Raw genomic sequence first — 18,599 nt, 5'->3', positions numbered from 1 at the left:
AGAGTGGGGCAATTTGGTTATGGAAATCAGAATGCTAGAGGTCAGATGCTGGCTGACTTCCTGGAGAAGGAGGATCTCTATACGATGAACTCCTTTTTCATAAAGCCAGAACAACGCAAATGGACTTGGATCAGCCCCGATGGTGCCACCAAAAATGAGATCGACTTCATTATGTGTACCAAAAGACATATATTCAATGAGCTACTCAGTGAAAACTGGGAGTGATCACGGCATAGTAAGAGGTACATTGAATATAAATGCAAAACTGGATCGGTCTCGACTGGTGAAGTCTACGCTCCGACCCGCACCCATCCAGATCCAAAACCCGGAAAACGCTATTCGAATGCCTCGGTGACCGCGTAACTCATTTGTTTTGTATATTTTCTGAGATCATGTTGTAAAAGCATATACATTACCCAATAAGACTTACTAACTCGACTTAACCGAGAAGTAGGCATTACAAGTTTTTGTTTATTATTATTTTATTTATTTATACTATTAATCATTTACAGAAAGAATCTTAAAGTTTGTTTCTCGTTTTAACGTTATGATTGCCGCAGTTTCTAGCAAATTCGCTAATGTGCTTATGAGCAAAAAGAACCCTATTTAGAATATATAGACATACAACAGTTGTTGTATGTCTATATATTCATTAATTTTTATTTCTTTAAATTTTTCTTTAGGACCTTCTATGTGATCATTAGAATTCTCGAATTCTATTTTGACAATATAAGGGTATGTATGAGTTGCGTTTATTTCAATAGGTGAAAAGGGAAAACAAAGAATAAAAAAGTAGTATGACAGATATTAAAATAATCTATGCCCCTGTTATGAATTTCTAAAATGTAAATGTGACAAAGTCAATTCTCGCCATATTAACAAAACATTCATGGTTTTAAAATAGTAAAATTGTTTGTCTCTTTAAAAAATGCTACTCAGCAGGAAATTTGGTAGATTTATAACATCAGTACCCAAATTAATTAACCGCAATTACCAAGTAACAGTATTAGGTGGCATTAATGATGTTAGCCAAACCATTTGTTTTCTCCTTAAAATCCAACAAAGTGTTAAAAAGATAGTTATTTATGATGAGAATGAAAAAACCCCAGGAGTCGTTGCAGACTTAAGCCATATCCCAACCCAATGCGGAGTACAAGGTTTCACAAGTGAAAATTATCTCGAAAGAGCACTCACGAATGCCGACATCATAATTACTGCTGGTAAAGCTTTAAAAACACAAGGACTTTCCAAGAAAGAAATATTTAAAGAAAACGCCGCATTTATAAGAAAAACAGCATCAGCAATCGCTAGAATGTCTACCATGCCATTTGTAGGTATCGCGACAGAACCTCTAAATACCATGTTTCCTATGGCAGTTGAAATTTTACGCACAAATAGAGATTACAACACTAGAAAAGTATTTGGCGTAACATCAGATGATTTGCTGCGTGCACAAGCATTGTACGCTAGTGAAAATAATCTCGAGCCGTACAATTGCTTTATCCCTGTCATAGGAGGACATTCCAAGGCAACCATGATACCTCTACTATCGCAAGCGAAGCCGGCATGTAATATGGACGAGAAAAAAGTAATTGAGCTGACTAACAAAATCCGCAAAACTGAAGATTTCGTTGATAAATCATCTTGGTCTCCAACTCTTGCTACAGCGCAAGGAGTGTTATGTTTTACCCAGAGTCTTATTCATGCAATGGATGGCAAGGAAACTACAGTCAATGCTTTAGTAGAAAACAATGATTTTGGTACTTCGTTCTTTTCCGGATTAGTTAAAGTTGATCAAAATGGCGCAGGTGAAATGCAAACATATAAAGATCTTTCGGAGTACGAGTGCACATTACTGGAGCAAAGTATTAAGCAATTGCGAAAAGATGTTTCTGATGGCAAAAGAATATTGGAATTTGCATGAATATTCTTCTCTATATCACAAGTATATAATTGTGATATAAATATTCCACGCTGTCATGTCGAAAGTTTCAGGTTTTGTTAAAATAAATTACAACATACCAACATACTGTTTATTTGTGTAAAACCGTAGCCTTACAAAAAATATGTATATAAGTAAGCTTATTACGTATCACAGAGATCAATAATTATTTACAAATTCATTTAGTTTTGTACTAACAATAAATCATAACATCGACACATACCTAATACCTACAATACAAAAAATTTTACACAACACTAATATTCCCATCCTAATAAAAATAATTAATCTAAACTTGCCAAATCGGTTTGCCAATACTCCTGGGAAACGCCAACGATAGTTCTATAACATATTATAAGGCTGAAATATTATATAAATCATGAAATATAACAAGGCGGTAGACTAATACATTATAATAAAAGAATGTTAAGAAAAAAAATAACTTATAATGCCCTTAAGTGCGAACGAGAGAGCTACATCGGTAATACCACTCCGTTTAAGGATCACGGTCACAACGAGCTTTCGCGATACACTTTATCATTTATAACTAACTAGTTAATTGATTGAAATAGTCAATTGAGAAGCAAAAAGAACATTAAACATAATTACAGGTTATTGCATAATATAAATTATGGAACAAAATCAATATATAACAATGGTATTTAAAAAAAAAAACGTTAATATTAACGACCGGTTCACATGTAGGTAGATGCCCACCCTAACATAAATATTATATAAACAAACTTTAAACAAATTTACAAAAGGGTAGTATCCCGGTAAATACCTATACAGACTGAAATCTATTATAATATACACATAGACAGACATTGTCAAACACTCGATGCTCGCAGTGCAAATAAGCATCGGTGCGGTAGAAGCATCTGCGTGTAACTTGTTAACATTCACACACTCTCAATAAACTTCGTGCGAAACTTCTTCTTCAGAGCGAATCTGAAGTTACCACGCACACTAGAATACATTCCACATTCGCCCCGCTAACTTAATATTTTTAAACTTTTATTTTATATTGGAGTCGGCGTTAGCCAAGGTAAGTTTGTAACTACAAACATAGTTATAGGTGAGATGTGCTGGTGTCGCACGCGCATCGAGCGAGCGGGGCCACGGCTGGAGGACTGATTCCAAAAATAAATATAATTGTAACTACATTATACTACCGTAATAATTTGATTGACGTTTAGGTAGTCTAATGTTTTTTATTTCATTTTACTTAGGAGACACTCTAAAAATAAGTTGTAGAAGAATACGCAATTATTTTTTCGTTACTGCACAGCAGTTACACTCGCAACAACGTCGAAGTGAACTAGAAGTTTGGCGAGAAGTAAAAAATTAAATTTGCCTGGCTGTTTTTCTCGCCAATTGAGAACAGATTTTAATGATAACCACCACAAAGACAAAATTATAAATATACAAATTTAATTTGTAACAAAGTTTATGGACGATACGGGATTCGAACCCGCGCCTCTAGGGTTACGTCCGAGACGGACGGTTGGTTTAGTTGGTAAGAGCGCTGAAGTGAGGGATATCTCTTAAAAATAAAAAAAAACTGATTAAAAACCTTAAAGTTACACATGCAGCGAGTGTTTGACTATAACGGACAAAAACATAGTGTTTAAAATTTTTTAATCTACCAAACTAGAACTTTTATTGAAGTTATACTTCTTCAGGCGCGTAACGAAAAAATGATGAGAGTGAATTTTAAGATGCGCGCTCATCACTGTAACAAAAAAAAATAACAAGTTGGTTCCTATAATTTTCTGACGTTTGCGTCATTCGTTTTTTTTTTATTGTTTCTTCGTCCGTTAATAGGACAGGCAAAGGCTTCAAGCCCATACAGCCGTATTCATTAGTTAATAATTAATCGTCAAAGCCATCTTTGAAAGTTTTACAAAATTGTTCTTTCTAAAAACGTAAAATAGCACGATGAATAAATAATTTTAATGATTTTTGCTATGTTACGCCAAAGAAGTATAACATCTTGCGTGCATACATAAGTACACACACACTTTTTTATTTATCTACTTGTACAGATATTTATGGACGATATGTGATAAATCACTTATATCTTAAATATCAAATTGTTAAGTATATTACTTGGTTCTGTCATTCAACATAATCGCATGTTATGTATAACGCGCAAAAATATAATAGTCAGTCAGTGAAAACAACGTACACGGGAGTTTTAAATGGGAGCAAGGTTATCATAAATATTAGATAAATAACACACTATAAGACAGACATATTTAAACAATAAATAAACAAAAATCTTTTCTTATTGTTTTGGTACATGCATTTAATATAAAAACAAATATGATACTTACTTTAACATAAATTGCGTAAATAACAAACAAAATTTTATGAACGATGCGGGACTCGAACCTAAGACATCTCGCGTTCCGTGCGAGTGCTCTTCCAACAGAGCTCACCGTTCGAGTGACGTATCGTCATAATAATCTTGCATATTTTATATTTTTAAACTTTTATCACCGCGCAAATTTAACAAGCTAATTATTATGACGGGTACTCACGATATATATTTTGTTAATTTGATACCGATATTTCGATCCAATTGGCTTTGCGTAGAGAAGTCGCTTCATTGTGTGTCTCCTACCGCATTTATCACGGGGAGTGTTCCGAAGAGCTGTTCAACCTGACTCCTGCCGCCGAATTCCACCTTCGCACGACACGCCACAAGCTAGGATATCATCCCCACCATCTGGATGTGTGGCGGTCCTCCACAGTGCGGTTTACAAGGAGCTTCTTCCACGTACTACAAAGCTGTGGAATGAACTTCCTTGTGCGGTGTTTCCGGGGCGATACGACATGGGTACCTTCAAAAAAAGCGCGTACACCTTCCTTAAAGGCCGGCAACGCTCCTGTGATTCCTCTGATGTTGCAAGAGATTGTGGGCGGCGGTGATCACTTAACAACCCGTACGCTCGTTTGTCCTCCTATTCCATACAAAAAAAATTTGCATGAATCGTGGTCGCGGCGGAACTCACGATTCATGCAATTGAATCGAAATATCGGTATCAAATTAACAAAATATATATAGTGAGTACCCGTCATAATAATTACAATTGCATATTAAGTTTAAGTTTTATTACTTGGTTTATTATTGAAACATGATTTTGAAAAGCGATCCATTATAAAATCGACTAATGTAACAATCTTCAAATTTAATTCCACGTTAAACTTGATAATGAACTTAGCAACGCTAATCATTAAAAAATGTAATCAAAAAAAATGATGCATTCCAATCAAATGCCGAAGCTTCTCTATATTATAAATATTAATTAAATATTCATACAATAAATTGAGCATAAAGATTCATGCTAAAAAATTACAATATGTATAGTTTGGTGTTCAAAAAATTCATTAATAAATTAACGACGATATAATGGATTATAATACTTATACAGTAATTCCCCCTATAACGCTGACCCTTATAACACGTTTTCATATGACACGACTTGTAATTCCCATAACACGGGCATATACCCATATAACGCAGGGACGTGCCACATACATATTTCTGTACTGTGAAATTTATTACATTTAGTGCAGTTCAAAATTAGCTTCTCGTACCTTTTCACGTGTGTCAATTGTGTTATTACAAAATTATATTATTTTATTGAATTCGTTTATTAAAAACCTTTATATGATAGTAAAACTAGACAGAAAATTGGAAATACTTGTTATGAACTGTGATAAGCTCTATAACGTGGTTTCGTATAACGCGGAACCAGTAAACCGCGTTATAGGGAAGATTATCTGTATTTAAATATCATGAGTGTATTAATAAATAAACCCATATATTTGCAGTGGTAACTTAAATAATAGGTCATTCAATAGTGACAAAACAAAAAATGTAAGCATTTTACATAAGAACCGTAATTAAGATAGCAATCGAATAAGTAACATTATTATTTCACGAAACATTGTAATGAAATTATAATTCATATAATTGTTTAAATAGTACTTAACTAAAATAACCTATAAGAGAATTAAATGTGAGATATTTGACTGCACGAGGAGACAGTGAGCGGGTCTCTATTGCATCAGATATATTGTGTCAAAACTAAAACTACCCGCAAATCAGTGAAAAAGTTTTACGACGTATGTTCAGAGTTCATTGTACCAATAATAGATCTGTATAATCTGGAATGGTGAGAGAGACATTAGTCGTTTGTGCATTAGCAAGCACAAAGGTCTGTTATAAACTTTTAATTTTAAATTATAATAAAATTTATAGTTATTGTATACAATTAGAACAATTAAAATACCCTTTTAAAACATAAAGACGGGTTTTACATTTCCATATTTATCAACATCATTGTTTCGGCCTGCAAAGAATAAGAAGATAGATTTAAAAAAAAAAGTAAACCTTTATCAAGGCGATTTTAATAATAAAAATTACAATTTTTTTTTTTAATATTCATAAAACAATAATATTCACTAATATACATAATCAACAAATTGTATAATTTACGTACCCTGGTAAATTTTTCTCTGACAAAGCTACCTCAGTAGACTCTAACCGGTTTTATCGGAACTAGCGTTACATAGCCAAACGTGACAGCCCAGCTCCATTCAATAATGTATTAAGTGCGCCAAAAGCAGTTTTCACTTAAACAATCCATGATGTTTTGGCCAAAATTGTTACACTGCATAATTTTCCCTAAATGATTTTTGAACAATAATGTAACCCCTAGTAATATATTTAACATATCCAAAATATCTCCTCCAAGATAATTTGAACAGCTATGCGAAAATCTACAATCTACACATAAAATGATTGTATGAAAATAGTTTTGAATCCGGGTTCTAATAATTACTCAGTTCAAGTTACAATTTTAATACAAGTAAAATTAAGAATAATGAATCTTACAAAATTTTATCAAAAATATACCGATCATTTCTTATATTTTATACTTAACATAAAATGTAGGTACTTTATTTACTACGGTTTTTTTTATGCCACATGTGATAACTCTAGGAGCAGTTTCTGATTTCGATCAGTTAGGAGTTAAAATTTCTTTTTGAAGTGAATGCACTGTAAGCTATGCTGAGATTTGTATTTTGTAGGTATTGTATTAGGCTGTCACGCACACCTATTTAACGCCCGAGTTAAGCTGAATTTATGAATCTCACCTTGATGAAACTTTCACATCTGTCGCGTAGTCTTAAGAGCAATGATTTTTTTAATATTTCTCTAATTAAATTTTGGCATAAGCTTGTCCCAGTCACTGACCTCTACTATATACCACTGGACTGGCTGTCAAAGTGCTTTTGAGCCTGTTTGATATTCGCCATTTTGGCGGTGTTGGCTATGTAGCGAGAGTCTGCGGTACTAAAACTAGTGATGACAACCTCAGCAAACATGGATAGATGGTGGGAAACTATTTACAAAAAAAAATGTGTACTTTATTACGTTCATTGAACGAAATTAATTCAAAATGCAAAAATACTTCAGAGTATTGTACATTCATTTGCAGCCATTTATATTATACGTCAAAATTAGTTCTCAGGACGCTCGCGAGTGGCGCTTCAAATAGGCACAAAATTTTTACCGTCAAACATATGGAACATCCTGTCCAGTGGTATTGATACAGGTCAGTGGTCCCAGTACTTGGCATGTTGACGATGCCAAAACAATATCAATAACATACCAACTTAACTACCACAACCTATTCCTCGTTACTTTTACTAACTTCACTTCCAGACTCGCTGACTGATGTTGATCGGACACTAAGCGATGTCTCCTTGAACTGGCTGATGAAGTCCAGCAACTTCTGAAGAGTCCTCTGTGTATTCATTTGGTCGGCCAGTAGCTGTCTCTTCTCTGCATTGTGTTCGTCTAGGTTATCCTTCAGTGATGCAGCGCGCGCTTCCAACTTCCGCAGCTCCATGCAGAGTTCTATGTTTTTCTCTTGTAAACGCTTTCGTTCTGCTAATTTGTCTGTGAAATAAAAAAAAACCATTACAGACATGTGGATCGATATCATCATCATCAGACGGAAGACGTCCACTGCTGGACAAAGGCCTCCACCATAGATCTTCACGACAATCAGTCCTGCGCTGCCCTCATCCAACGTATTCCGGCGATCTTGAACAGATCGTCGGTCCATCTTGTGGGCTGCTCATGGTCGCTTAGAGCGCAATGAAAATGGCTATGCTCGGAATTTCCCTGCAAGATCGAATCAGAAATGAGGAGGTCCGTAGGAGAGCCAAAGTCACCGACGTAGCCCAAATGATTGCGAAACTAAAGTGGATCGATATGAAGATAAGTAAATATCAGATTATTTGATTAACCAACAACAAAAAGAACACCAGATAACCAGATGAAGGGGATGATATCCTGATTAATGGCGTGTTGTCGTATGACACCTTCGTACGATACGGTTCGATTCGGCGGCAGGAAAAAGGTCAAAAAGCTCTTCGGAACACTCCCCGTGATAAATGCGGTAGAAGGCACACAATGAAGCGACGTCTCTACGCAACGCCAACTGATCCAACAGTTCACAGAGCAATGGGTCCCCAGCAATTCGAGAAGCTCAAAGAAGCCTTATGGATACGAATATCGATCAATATTTACCAACGCTTTCTTCCACATCCTCTTCCATCCACATCTAGATGTGCAGCGTTTTTTTTGGACCTTAACGCCACGAAATTCCTTGCGCATTTTTTCCAGGACCATACGATATGGAAACTAATGAGACTTAACATCTTATGACTCAAGGTGACGAGCGCTGTTGTAATGCCGCTTAGAATTTTTGGGGTTTTTCAAGAATCCTGAGCGGCACTGCATTGTAATGGGCAGGGCGTATCAATTACCACTTAATGAACTTCCAGCTCGTCTCGCCCCTTATTTTCATTAAAAAAAATTTGATACCCCAAAAAATTTTATTATTTATTGTTTAGTAATTAAACTTAAATAAATAAATAAATAAATAAATAAATAAATAAAATACCTCTGTAGAGATGCGCGTGAGTAGGCGCCGTGGTCGCAGCGGGCTCGGGGAGTGACGCGTGGCATGAGGCACACTGTCCCTCCGCCCCGCACCCCGTGTGCTGCCACGTGGAACACTCATCACACTGCACCAGCAGGGATGGCACGTCTGAACATTATCATTTTAAATTATAAACAATTTGTTATTTTTAGAGTTACATCACTTCTGGGATTAATTAAATTAAATTTGTAACAAAAATTTATCAACGATGCGGGCCTCGAACGGTTGGCTCGGTGGAAAGCGCTCGGTCGGAACACGAGAGGTTAGTTCTAGCTACTTAAAAAAAATTGTTAAAGAACATTAAGATAAGTTTACTCATACCATTTCTACCACAGCCATGACAGAGTTTTTTATTAGATGAAGACACTGGCTCCACTGATAGACCCGGGGGTAAGGCTGGTATCCATGTGGGTTTGTTGACACTCCAACCTGAAAACCATACTTAATACATTTAAAAAATTCTATAGACGAACATTATCGCGTATCTAACTGAAGTCATGCAGTCCTACATTTCCGAATGCAGAAGATTAAGATCTCATACCTCGTACAGCCTTCTGCAAACTATTTGGATGGGGAAAAGAGGTGTTGGAGGAAGAAGGAAGTCATGGCTCAGAAATATAAGGGAGTGGACTGGCATCAAGACAGTCCAAGAATTATTCCGCTTAGCAACAAGAAAAAGTTTAAAAAACTGACTACTGATCTCAAGTATTTTTTGGCAATTTACAAAGAAGAACTGAACTCATCATTTAAATAATCAACAAAAAGGTTTTTTTTTATGAAAATACGGGGCGAGACGAGCAGGACGTTCAGATGATGGTAATTGATACGCCCTGCCCATTACAATGCAGTGCCGCTCAGGATTCTTGAAAAAACCCCAAAAATTTTGAGCGGCACTACAATTGCGCTCGTCACCTTGAGACAAAAGATGTTAAGTCTCGTTTGCCCAGTAATTTCACTAGCTACGGCGCCCTTCAGACCGAAACACAGTAGTGTTTACACATTACTGCTTCACGGCAGAAATAGGCGCCGTTGTGGTACCCATAATCTAGCCGGCATCCTGTGCAAAGGAGCCTCCCACAAGGTGTTTGTTTAACATTTTGTTTGGACTGAACATTTGCAATTGTGTTAAATATTTGTCGCTTTAATTGTGCTAAAACAGGCTGTTAATTGGATAATTTAATTAATAATTTTTGTAGGAATTTGTAAATTATTGAATTTACCAATAATATAATTTGCTGTATTCTTCATTGAAAAATATTATTGAAGATATATCAAATAAACAAAGTCGATATATGTGATGACTGTAGGAGTGAGACATATTTATCATCACAGGTATAAGTAACAGGTATTAAAATATCACCGAGTCGCTGTGACAAGATATCAAAAATCACAGTGACAAGCAAGGAACTATTACTCAAGGTATAGAGTGTTTAGTAACGACTATTGTCGTTGCTTGTTGTTGTTTGAGTAGCTGTTACTGGACCACGGACGAGTAAAAAAAGAATGACTCCGCACCGAGATTTTAACAAGTGAAGCACCGTTATGGTAATGTGTGTGCGGTTACTGGGGATACTAGTTACACAGTTTTTCTCCCTTAAATAATCATATATGGCCACAAATACTTATATAGTATAGTTTTTGCACTTTTTCACAACGCATGACGGCATTTTCATAATGGCCTCCTATCAGCCTGTAGTATTGTAAGTGTGTGCGTGGGGCTATGTATTTACTCGTAATTCGGCTTGATTTGGTGCTACACTGTTATGTAAGGTGACACGGACATTATTTTTTTACTAGTCCGTGTACTGGACAAGTGATTAGGATTAGTATTTAGTAACAACTATTATTTTGTCACAGCTATAATTGTGTGGTTAGTGGGTATGTATTAACCGCAAATTGTAATAATGTACTAGGTTTTACCACAATAAACAGAACTTTATAACATAAACGTTGAAAATTTAACGATGTAACCACAAAGAAAACTACCTAAAGTAGATGGCGCTTATACCAAACAACGAAAAATATACGCTCCAGTTTGCTGGAGTATTATAAATATTCTAGTATATATTATAGTAATATAATAATAATAATATTGACGGTATTTTATTTTCGAAATTATCTTGTCCCAAACTAGGCATAGCCGGTACTATGGGTACAAGACAACAATATATTTATCTAATACAATATACTTACTTAAACATACATAAATACATATGATCATCCATGACTCGGAAACAAACATCCATACTCATCATATAAATGATTGCACCTATCGGGAATCGAACCTGGGACCTCTAGCTTAGGGTCACTAACCATTCAACTATATGTGTCGTCGAGCTAGTATAGTAGCTAGTATATTATCACAGGTAGTATTAAAGTAACAGCAAGTATTTCGTCACAGGTATTTGTCACTGTTACTTTTAAGTCACCGTCACCGTTATACTTAGCATTCGTTTATGGGTAGTATGTCTCAACTCTATTAATGAAGGCGACACTAAATGCCGGCGACCTTGAGCGATATGAGTTCACGGCTCCTATGTAACAAAGCCAATATTTTCACAATTCTTTGGTCGAAAATTTAACATTTTAACAGGTGCAAACTGCTTAATTGCTTACAATCCTCATTATTGATTACTAATCTGAATAAATGTACCTACATAAAAAAGTAAAATCTATAAGAACAACTTTTAAGATTGAAGAACAAGTTTGACTGCAAAGAAAACTGGTAGTTCGTAATAGCTCTGGAGTGCTAACTTAAACCAACAATAAGCATTAGCAACCTACAAGTAAGACTTAAGGGTATGTGTAACAGGATAAAGTAGTATTCATAGCTCCAAATCCTATATTTTCACCACAAAACTTGTCTAATAACACCTTGTTTGCATGTTTTCTGTTTACCCTTCGCCTGAAGTATCTATTACAGTATCAAAACACATGTACCTTTATTTTCTGATGAGGAACCTGACGGTGAACCTTCTCGCGAGAATTTCTGGTTCTGCAATTAACGTAACAATCAAGTTAGATTGCAAAGCTAGCAATAAATTTTAAGTTTATAATATTATTATTACTTAAATAAGCTAATGGTAAAAAAACTGCCTCTACCGTATAAGAATTGAAACATATTTTATTAGGTATTATTGTCACTTAAGGTCACCTGGTGTTAAGTGATCACCGCCACCCACATTCTCTTGCAACACCAGAGGATCACAGGAGCGTTGCCGGCCTTTAAGGAAGGTGTACGTTTTTTTTTAAAGTACCCATGTCGTATCATCCCGGAAACACTATACAAGGAAGTTCATTCCACAGCTTTGTAGTACGTGGAAGAAAGCTCCTTGAAAACCGCACTGTGTAGGAGCGCCACACATACAGATGGTAGGGATAATATCCTAACTTGTGATGTGTTGTATGCAGGTGGAATTCAAAGGTGGACTTTGATTAAGATGGTATGGACATGGGTTAATCGCGTGGTAATCCCTTTCACCGCAATACCAGGTAATACTGATAGCATGTACACAAAACTGTCCAATAGTAATGCGTAACCTTTTTTTCTTCTGAGTGACACTAATTTCTTGTACAGTCTTAGTAAGACACAAAACAAGTCTACCAATTATTTTAACTTCAGTTATTATGTTCTTTCATAGTAAAATATTAGAACCATGTCTTAAAATAAAGATAATCAAAATGTTGTGTAAATCACAACTCATATAACCCTTTAAATTTATTTTAATTAATCTCCAATGTACATAAGAACTGTGGAAAAGTCTATATATAATAAAATAATGTTAGTCTAACCTGTTGCCTCAGTTTAGCTGATCGCGTCTGTGGTGGGTCATTGTGGCTCTGCAGATATGGGAATTGATTTAATTTTTTCCTTTTCTGAAAAAAAAAATTCAATTTTGTCAACTTTTGTAATCTCAATATGTCTTTTTGGAGTAGGTAGCATATATAGTTCAAACTCTGTAAGACAAACTTTAAGGTCGAGAGGAATGTTTGTGTTAGAATTTTCATCATATTCAGCTTTGGAAAATAAATATTCCCGTTCCAGAGAGATTGGCTGTACTTCATTTTGAGAAAGGCGAAATAATTAAATTTTCCGAGAGAGGAAATACAATTTTTAACATGCAAAGGAAAACATGAATTATAATAATTCATATTTTCTATTGCTTTTTAGGAATTATTAATAACTTTGACTTACTAAATATACAGGGTGGTTTTTTGAGAAGGGCGGTGATGGCCAAGTCGGAAACTACGAGACTTAGAGAAAAGTCGTGAAAGGAGTCATGCTCTTGATTTATACAACTCACCTATTGAAACTTTTGTTAGTAATCTTACCTTTTATGTTGTTATTCTTTAGGGGATAAATCCTGTCATGGTATCAAATGCAGTAAGGTCATTAGAGAGACACATAAACTTGTGTATTGGAGTGAGCGGAAACCATTTTGAGCAACTTATTGGTTAGGTAAAAATGAGATATGCAAAGCAATTTGTAATTTTTATTTATTTCCTTATATATTTTCCTTTATAATTTCATTTTCAGTAATACATATCTTTCTAAAGTTTGATCCTTATGAGCAACTGAGTCCATTGGTTCAATAACACATGATGAATTTTTTTTTTTGAAAAATCAGTAGATCTAAGTCAAAAGTTCAAGAAATTTTAAAAAACTAAATATGCAGTTGTTGGTTTCTTATAAATCGAGGGCATGACTCCTTTCACGCCTTTTCTCTAAGTATCGTAGTTTCCGACTTGGCCATCACCGCCTTTGCACCGGATGCCGGCTAGATTATGGGTACCACAACGTGTGTGTAACACAGTAATGTGTAAGCATTACTGTGTTTAGGTCTAAATGGCGCCATGGCTAATGAAATAACGAGGCAAATGAGACTTAACATCTTATGTCTCAACGAGTTGTAGTACCGCTCAAAACTTTTTGGGTTTGCATTGTAATGAACGTACATATCTATTACCATCAGCTGAACATCCTGCTCGTCTTGTCCCTTACTTTCATAAAAAAATTGGAGCAATAGAAGATTAGTAGCCCTGCCAATTATGTCCCAAACCATTAACAAAACATTTGTGAATTTACCTTGTTGAGATTTACATTCTCTCGTAAAACATGTGTTTGATACATGGGATACCTGGGTAACACTGAAAATGTTTACAAAACGAAAAATGGCTTAATGTAGAAAGTTGCCAATACTTTTATTATTTTTCGAAGTAATTTCCGTGGCTCTCTACACATCGTCGCATTCGATGGAACCACTCAGAAAAGCAGTGGGCCCATTCTTCCTTAGGGCCTCTTCTATGGCATTTTCGTACGCTTTCACCGCGTCTTCAGGGCTCGTAAAACGAATACCTCGAATTTTATCGTTAGTTGTTGGGAAAAAATAAAATTAGCAGGGCGCCAGGTCAGGGCTGTGAGGCGGATGACTCATTATCTCAACACCTGTCATAGTCCAATATTCAACAGTCCGTTTTGCGGGGTGCACTGAAGCATTGTCGTGGTGAAGGAGGATCCTGCTTCGAGGGCGCTGCTGTCGAATTTTTTCCAAGACAACAGGCAAACAGCGATTGACATACCAGTCTGCAGTAACAGTCCTTCCATCTTTTAGCACAACTGTCGCGAAATGACCTTTCCGACCAAAGAATGAGGCAATCATATTTTTTCCTTGACTTTTTCCTTTCTTTACCTTAGTTGGCCAATCCTCGAAAGGAAACACCTACTGAGCTGGTTGTCTTTTGTTTTCGGGTTCGTAGCAATATATCCAGCTTTCATCACCTGTGACGATGTCAAATACAGTAGGTCTACTCGCAAAATATATTCGTAACGATACGATAATAACACAAATATATCGCACCTACCCTAATCTAACAAATGTTCGTATTCCATATCGTTTATCGTAACAACATCGTAACCATAGACTAATATTTTGATTTTTTTACGATGTTTAAGTGAATGAATTATGCGCAAACTATGTATAATCTGTGCTATCTCGCTGCTAAGTGTCAAAAGTCAAAACATAGACTCTGCACCACCAATTTGCATCATTTATACAAAATGTAAATATTCAAAAATTATGTAATTAATATAATATGATCATTTAAAATTGAAAAAATATTACAAAACTTGTGGATAATAAAATGAAAAAAAAAGTAACTCAACCCTTCTCGTTGAATTCCTATTTCTCAGGCGGCCATTTGCATTACTTTGTACGCATAAACGATCAACAAAATGACTTAAATTACTTGGTAGTAAATAAATCCTGTTGAAAAGTAAATCACATATAATTATTTTAATTTTATTTATTAAGTAATTATATTGTATAGCAAATATATCTATACAACTTGAAACGATAATAGCAACGACAGCCTAGAAGGTGTCGTTGAGATTATCGTAAAAGTGACGTTTGATTGTTTTTCGAATTTGAATATTCGTCTCTGACATTTTCAACTAAGAGAACTAACCGATAATATCGAAAAATGTTTCGTTCGTTCAGTCATCGTTTCGACATTGAATACGATGTAACTAAGAGTAGGATTCGACACGACTAATGCCACGATATATCGAATATCGATTTTCGAAGTAGGCCCCCAGCATTTGAGTCACCGCCGTTGAACTTATCTAACATTTGGCGACACCAGTCGATGCAAAGGTATTTCTGGTCGTCGGTTAAAGTATGGGTATCTGGTACGCCTAAATGTTCGTGTAATATTGTTTGAACTTGACTCATACCAATGCCTAGGCTTGCCCGTATCTGCTGATAGGTCACTCTCTTATCTTCCTGTATCATACGTCGCACAGAACTGATGTTAACTTCAGTAGTCGCTGTTAAAGGACGTCCCTTACGCGGATCATCATTGAGATTGCTACGTCAACACTTAAACTCGTTAAGCTAATTGTAAATAGTGTCACGGGATGGGCCTTCATTAAGAAATGCTAATCACAGCCTATCATAGCTTTGTTGTTGAGTAAGCCCACAACGGAAGTCATAATATATCAATTTTCTCTTGTTACGTTCATTTTCAGGTGTAACAAGAGTTTTAGATTTGTCAGTAATTCACAAAAACAAAAGACAAATGAATGTAATATACTACATTATGTTATCAAAGAGTTCAAAATTGAAATTCAATAAAAGTTTTGATTAGCAATGTTTCTAACTGGCCAGTTCTAAACATTTTCAGTGTTACCCACAACCTTCTTAAAAGTTGAAAACACTTTTGAAATCATATAAAGATACGTAAGAATTAAAAAAAAACACTTACAGGGATCATTTCAAAACTTCCATATATGTAATTATTCCTATTAGTTGTTGCAGCTCTTTTGCGGCGGTCACTTCTTCTTTTATCTATCAATACCTTTTGAATAGGAGTAACTAATCCTATGAGTCTGAAAAAATTAATATTTATTATTGTTTTCAATTAGTATTATAACTGTATAACTGCTCCCTTGCTAGTTTTGTGCAAAGATATTACTCAGACACTTCTATACAATATTTATGACTCAGGTGTCAAAATACGAAACTGAAAGGGCATTTATTATAAAGGTTATGAATAGGGATTGTTGTATTTAAATTATTAGTTTCTATGTTTTTATACCTACCTATAAAACATTTAAGGAAGCAATCGCGGACCCTTTGGGCAATCGGTTCTCATTCAAAAAAGGGCCCTTATGCTTCCAAATATTATTTTTTAAGTAAAATACTCTACACTGCTGACTTATTGTAAAATAAAATTCTAATTTGTTGCATAAGTATAATAGTGTTAATTACCTCATATAGACTTCCTTTGTTACAGGCTCTCCTGATGTGGGTAAAGGAGGTGGTGATGGTGTCGGAGATAACTCAGGATCCAGGGATGAGTCTGAATCTGATCTGTCAGGCCAATCATTATCATCAAATTTTGTTCCCCTGAAAGACAAATGAACTTATTATTATTATAACAGAACTTTACATTTTCTTGAATACCCACAAATTGACATATTATCTCTTATAATATATGGTATAGTTTTATTGTATAAAATGTTATTTCATTTTTTTTTAATAAATTTATATACACAGGATAGAAGAACAAAAAACCTATCAAAATACTCACAGAAACACCTCTTTAACTTTATTGAGTGCATTTTCAAAATTACTTCTGTTATCTTGCACAGAACTTTGTAACTTTGAAAAACTTTTAGAGATCTCATCCGTGTTATCATTTTCTCTTTTATTTACCATATCTTTGTACAGAGATTTAGAGTCGGTTTCTGAATCAGATATATTATAATCATCATTTCCATTCTCTGTTTTTAATTTTATCTCATTTAAAACAGAAGGTTTTAACAATGACACAGAATGATTTTTGCCCCTGAACTGTATTAGGTGATCTCGTAACTGTTGGGCAACATATTGATTGTCATTATCAAAATTAACATGCTTGTTTCTTGCTCTAAGATGTTGCTGATATAGTTCCAGTTCTCTACGGAGTCTATCTACCACCAATTTCTAAAATCCACCAATCATTAGGATTAATAATATATTTGGATGAATAATATGCGTATTAAATAATTTAATATTCAAAATCCAACTCACTTGCGAATTCCCAATTGCAATAATATGTTTTTCAGCTTCACATATCTTCGATTTTATAAGCGAGTTCTGTTAAAAAAAAATCCCGAATTAATATACAAAACTAGTTTTTACACAACAATAAAAACTTTTCTACTTACAGTTTCGTCTTCTTGAAGACGCGCAACCCAAACCTTTATAACAAAAATGTAATTAATTAAGACTAGGTACTTATTGGACCTACTTTAACGTAAATAAAATGAGGACAACTATTTTAAAATCCTACCTGATGAACTCGTATAGCATTTTTTAACTCAGTCTGTGTCTTGCGAATATCTTCCTTGATTTCGCTTGAAACTTCCATGGTATACAATTTATATATAGTATTGAAATTAAACTCATTCCTTTAACTAATTAAATATTCTAAAGAACATGCACATACTGCAAACTAAACATTAACTTCTGTAATATATTTACAATTACAATACTGAATACAGGATCGTAATCTAATTAAATTTCAAAATCTTATCACAGAGTAATTATACCAAAGCCGTCTTCATAACTAAAAGTACCTACTCCGAGCACTATTACTCTAGTCTCTAACCCCTCGTTTACACAAAGGTATTATACACGTATTTGACAAGTTTCATGCAAATTACAAATACAAGTTGTATGCAATGTTTTCAAAATACAAAAGCATAATACTTTTCGTAGACAATATTTGTATGAAATTGTTTGTCACCTATTAGTTGTCTACATGTATATGCTCTCATGTTTTATACTTGTTGTAGGCTTGTTTTATACTTGCTTAACTTGTTTATGAGATGTCAGTGAGGTTAATGAATTTGACAACACAATTATTGACTACTGGTACAGACAATAGAAAGTGAAGGTACTGCGGAACTTTGCTTCATGAGTGTAGTATACTTGTACATCATACAGAATGAAGGAAATTCAAGAAAACCACGCAAGTACCGATCGCGATCATTTTTGATTAAACGACAGCAAGATGGGGCCTATCGTTCCTTATTGAATGATTTAAGAATAGAAGACAGAAGTGGATTCAGAAATTTTGTT

At 34.8% G+C, this 18,599-nt stretch overlaps 2 protein-coding genes across 2 annotated transcripts; one reads left to right on the top strand and one right to left on the bottom strand.

Moving 5' to 3' along the window:
- Positions 1 to 859: 859 nt before the first annotated feature.
- On the top strand, positions 860 to 2,029 carry LOC126970659 (malate dehydrogenase-like). Its single transcript, XM_050816741.1, has one exon. The coding sequence runs from the start codon at positions 929 to 931 to the stop codon at positions 1,922 to 1,924; it is 996 nt and encodes a 331-aa protein (XP_050672698.1). The 5' UTR covers positions 860 to 928; the 3' UTR covers positions 1,925 to 2,029.
- On the bottom strand, positions 2,020 to 18,106 carry LOC126970638 (uncharacterized). Its single transcript, XM_050816715.1, has 11 exons — positions 17,809 to 18,106; positions 17,684 to 17,716; positions 17,547 to 17,612; positions 17,065 to 17,459; positions 16,743 to 16,880; positions 16,237 to 16,360; positions 12,766 to 12,849; positions 11,914 to 11,968; positions 9,295 to 9,402; positions 8,935 to 9,081; positions 2,020 to 7,922 (listed from the first exon to the last, which is right to left on the bottom strand). Exons 1-11 carry the CDS (start codon positions 17,884 to 17,886, stop codon positions 7,651 to 7,653), a joined length of 1,500 nt encoding a protein of 499 aa, XP_050672672.1. The 5' UTR covers positions 17,887 to 18,106; the 3' UTR covers positions 2,020 to 7,650.
- Between the last annotated feature and the right edge of the window lie 493 nt (positions 18,107 to 18,599).

This window comes from Leptidea sinapis, chromosome 21 (genome assembly GCF_905404315.1).
Source record: "Leptidea sinapis chromosome 21, ilLepSina1.1, whole genome shotgun sequence".
In the NCBI taxonomy this organism is placed as follows: Eukaryota; Metazoa; Arthropoda; class Insecta; order Lepidoptera; family Pieridae; genus Leptidea; species Leptidea sinapis.
This window is presented reverse-complemented; position numbering and strand designations above follow the sequence as displayed.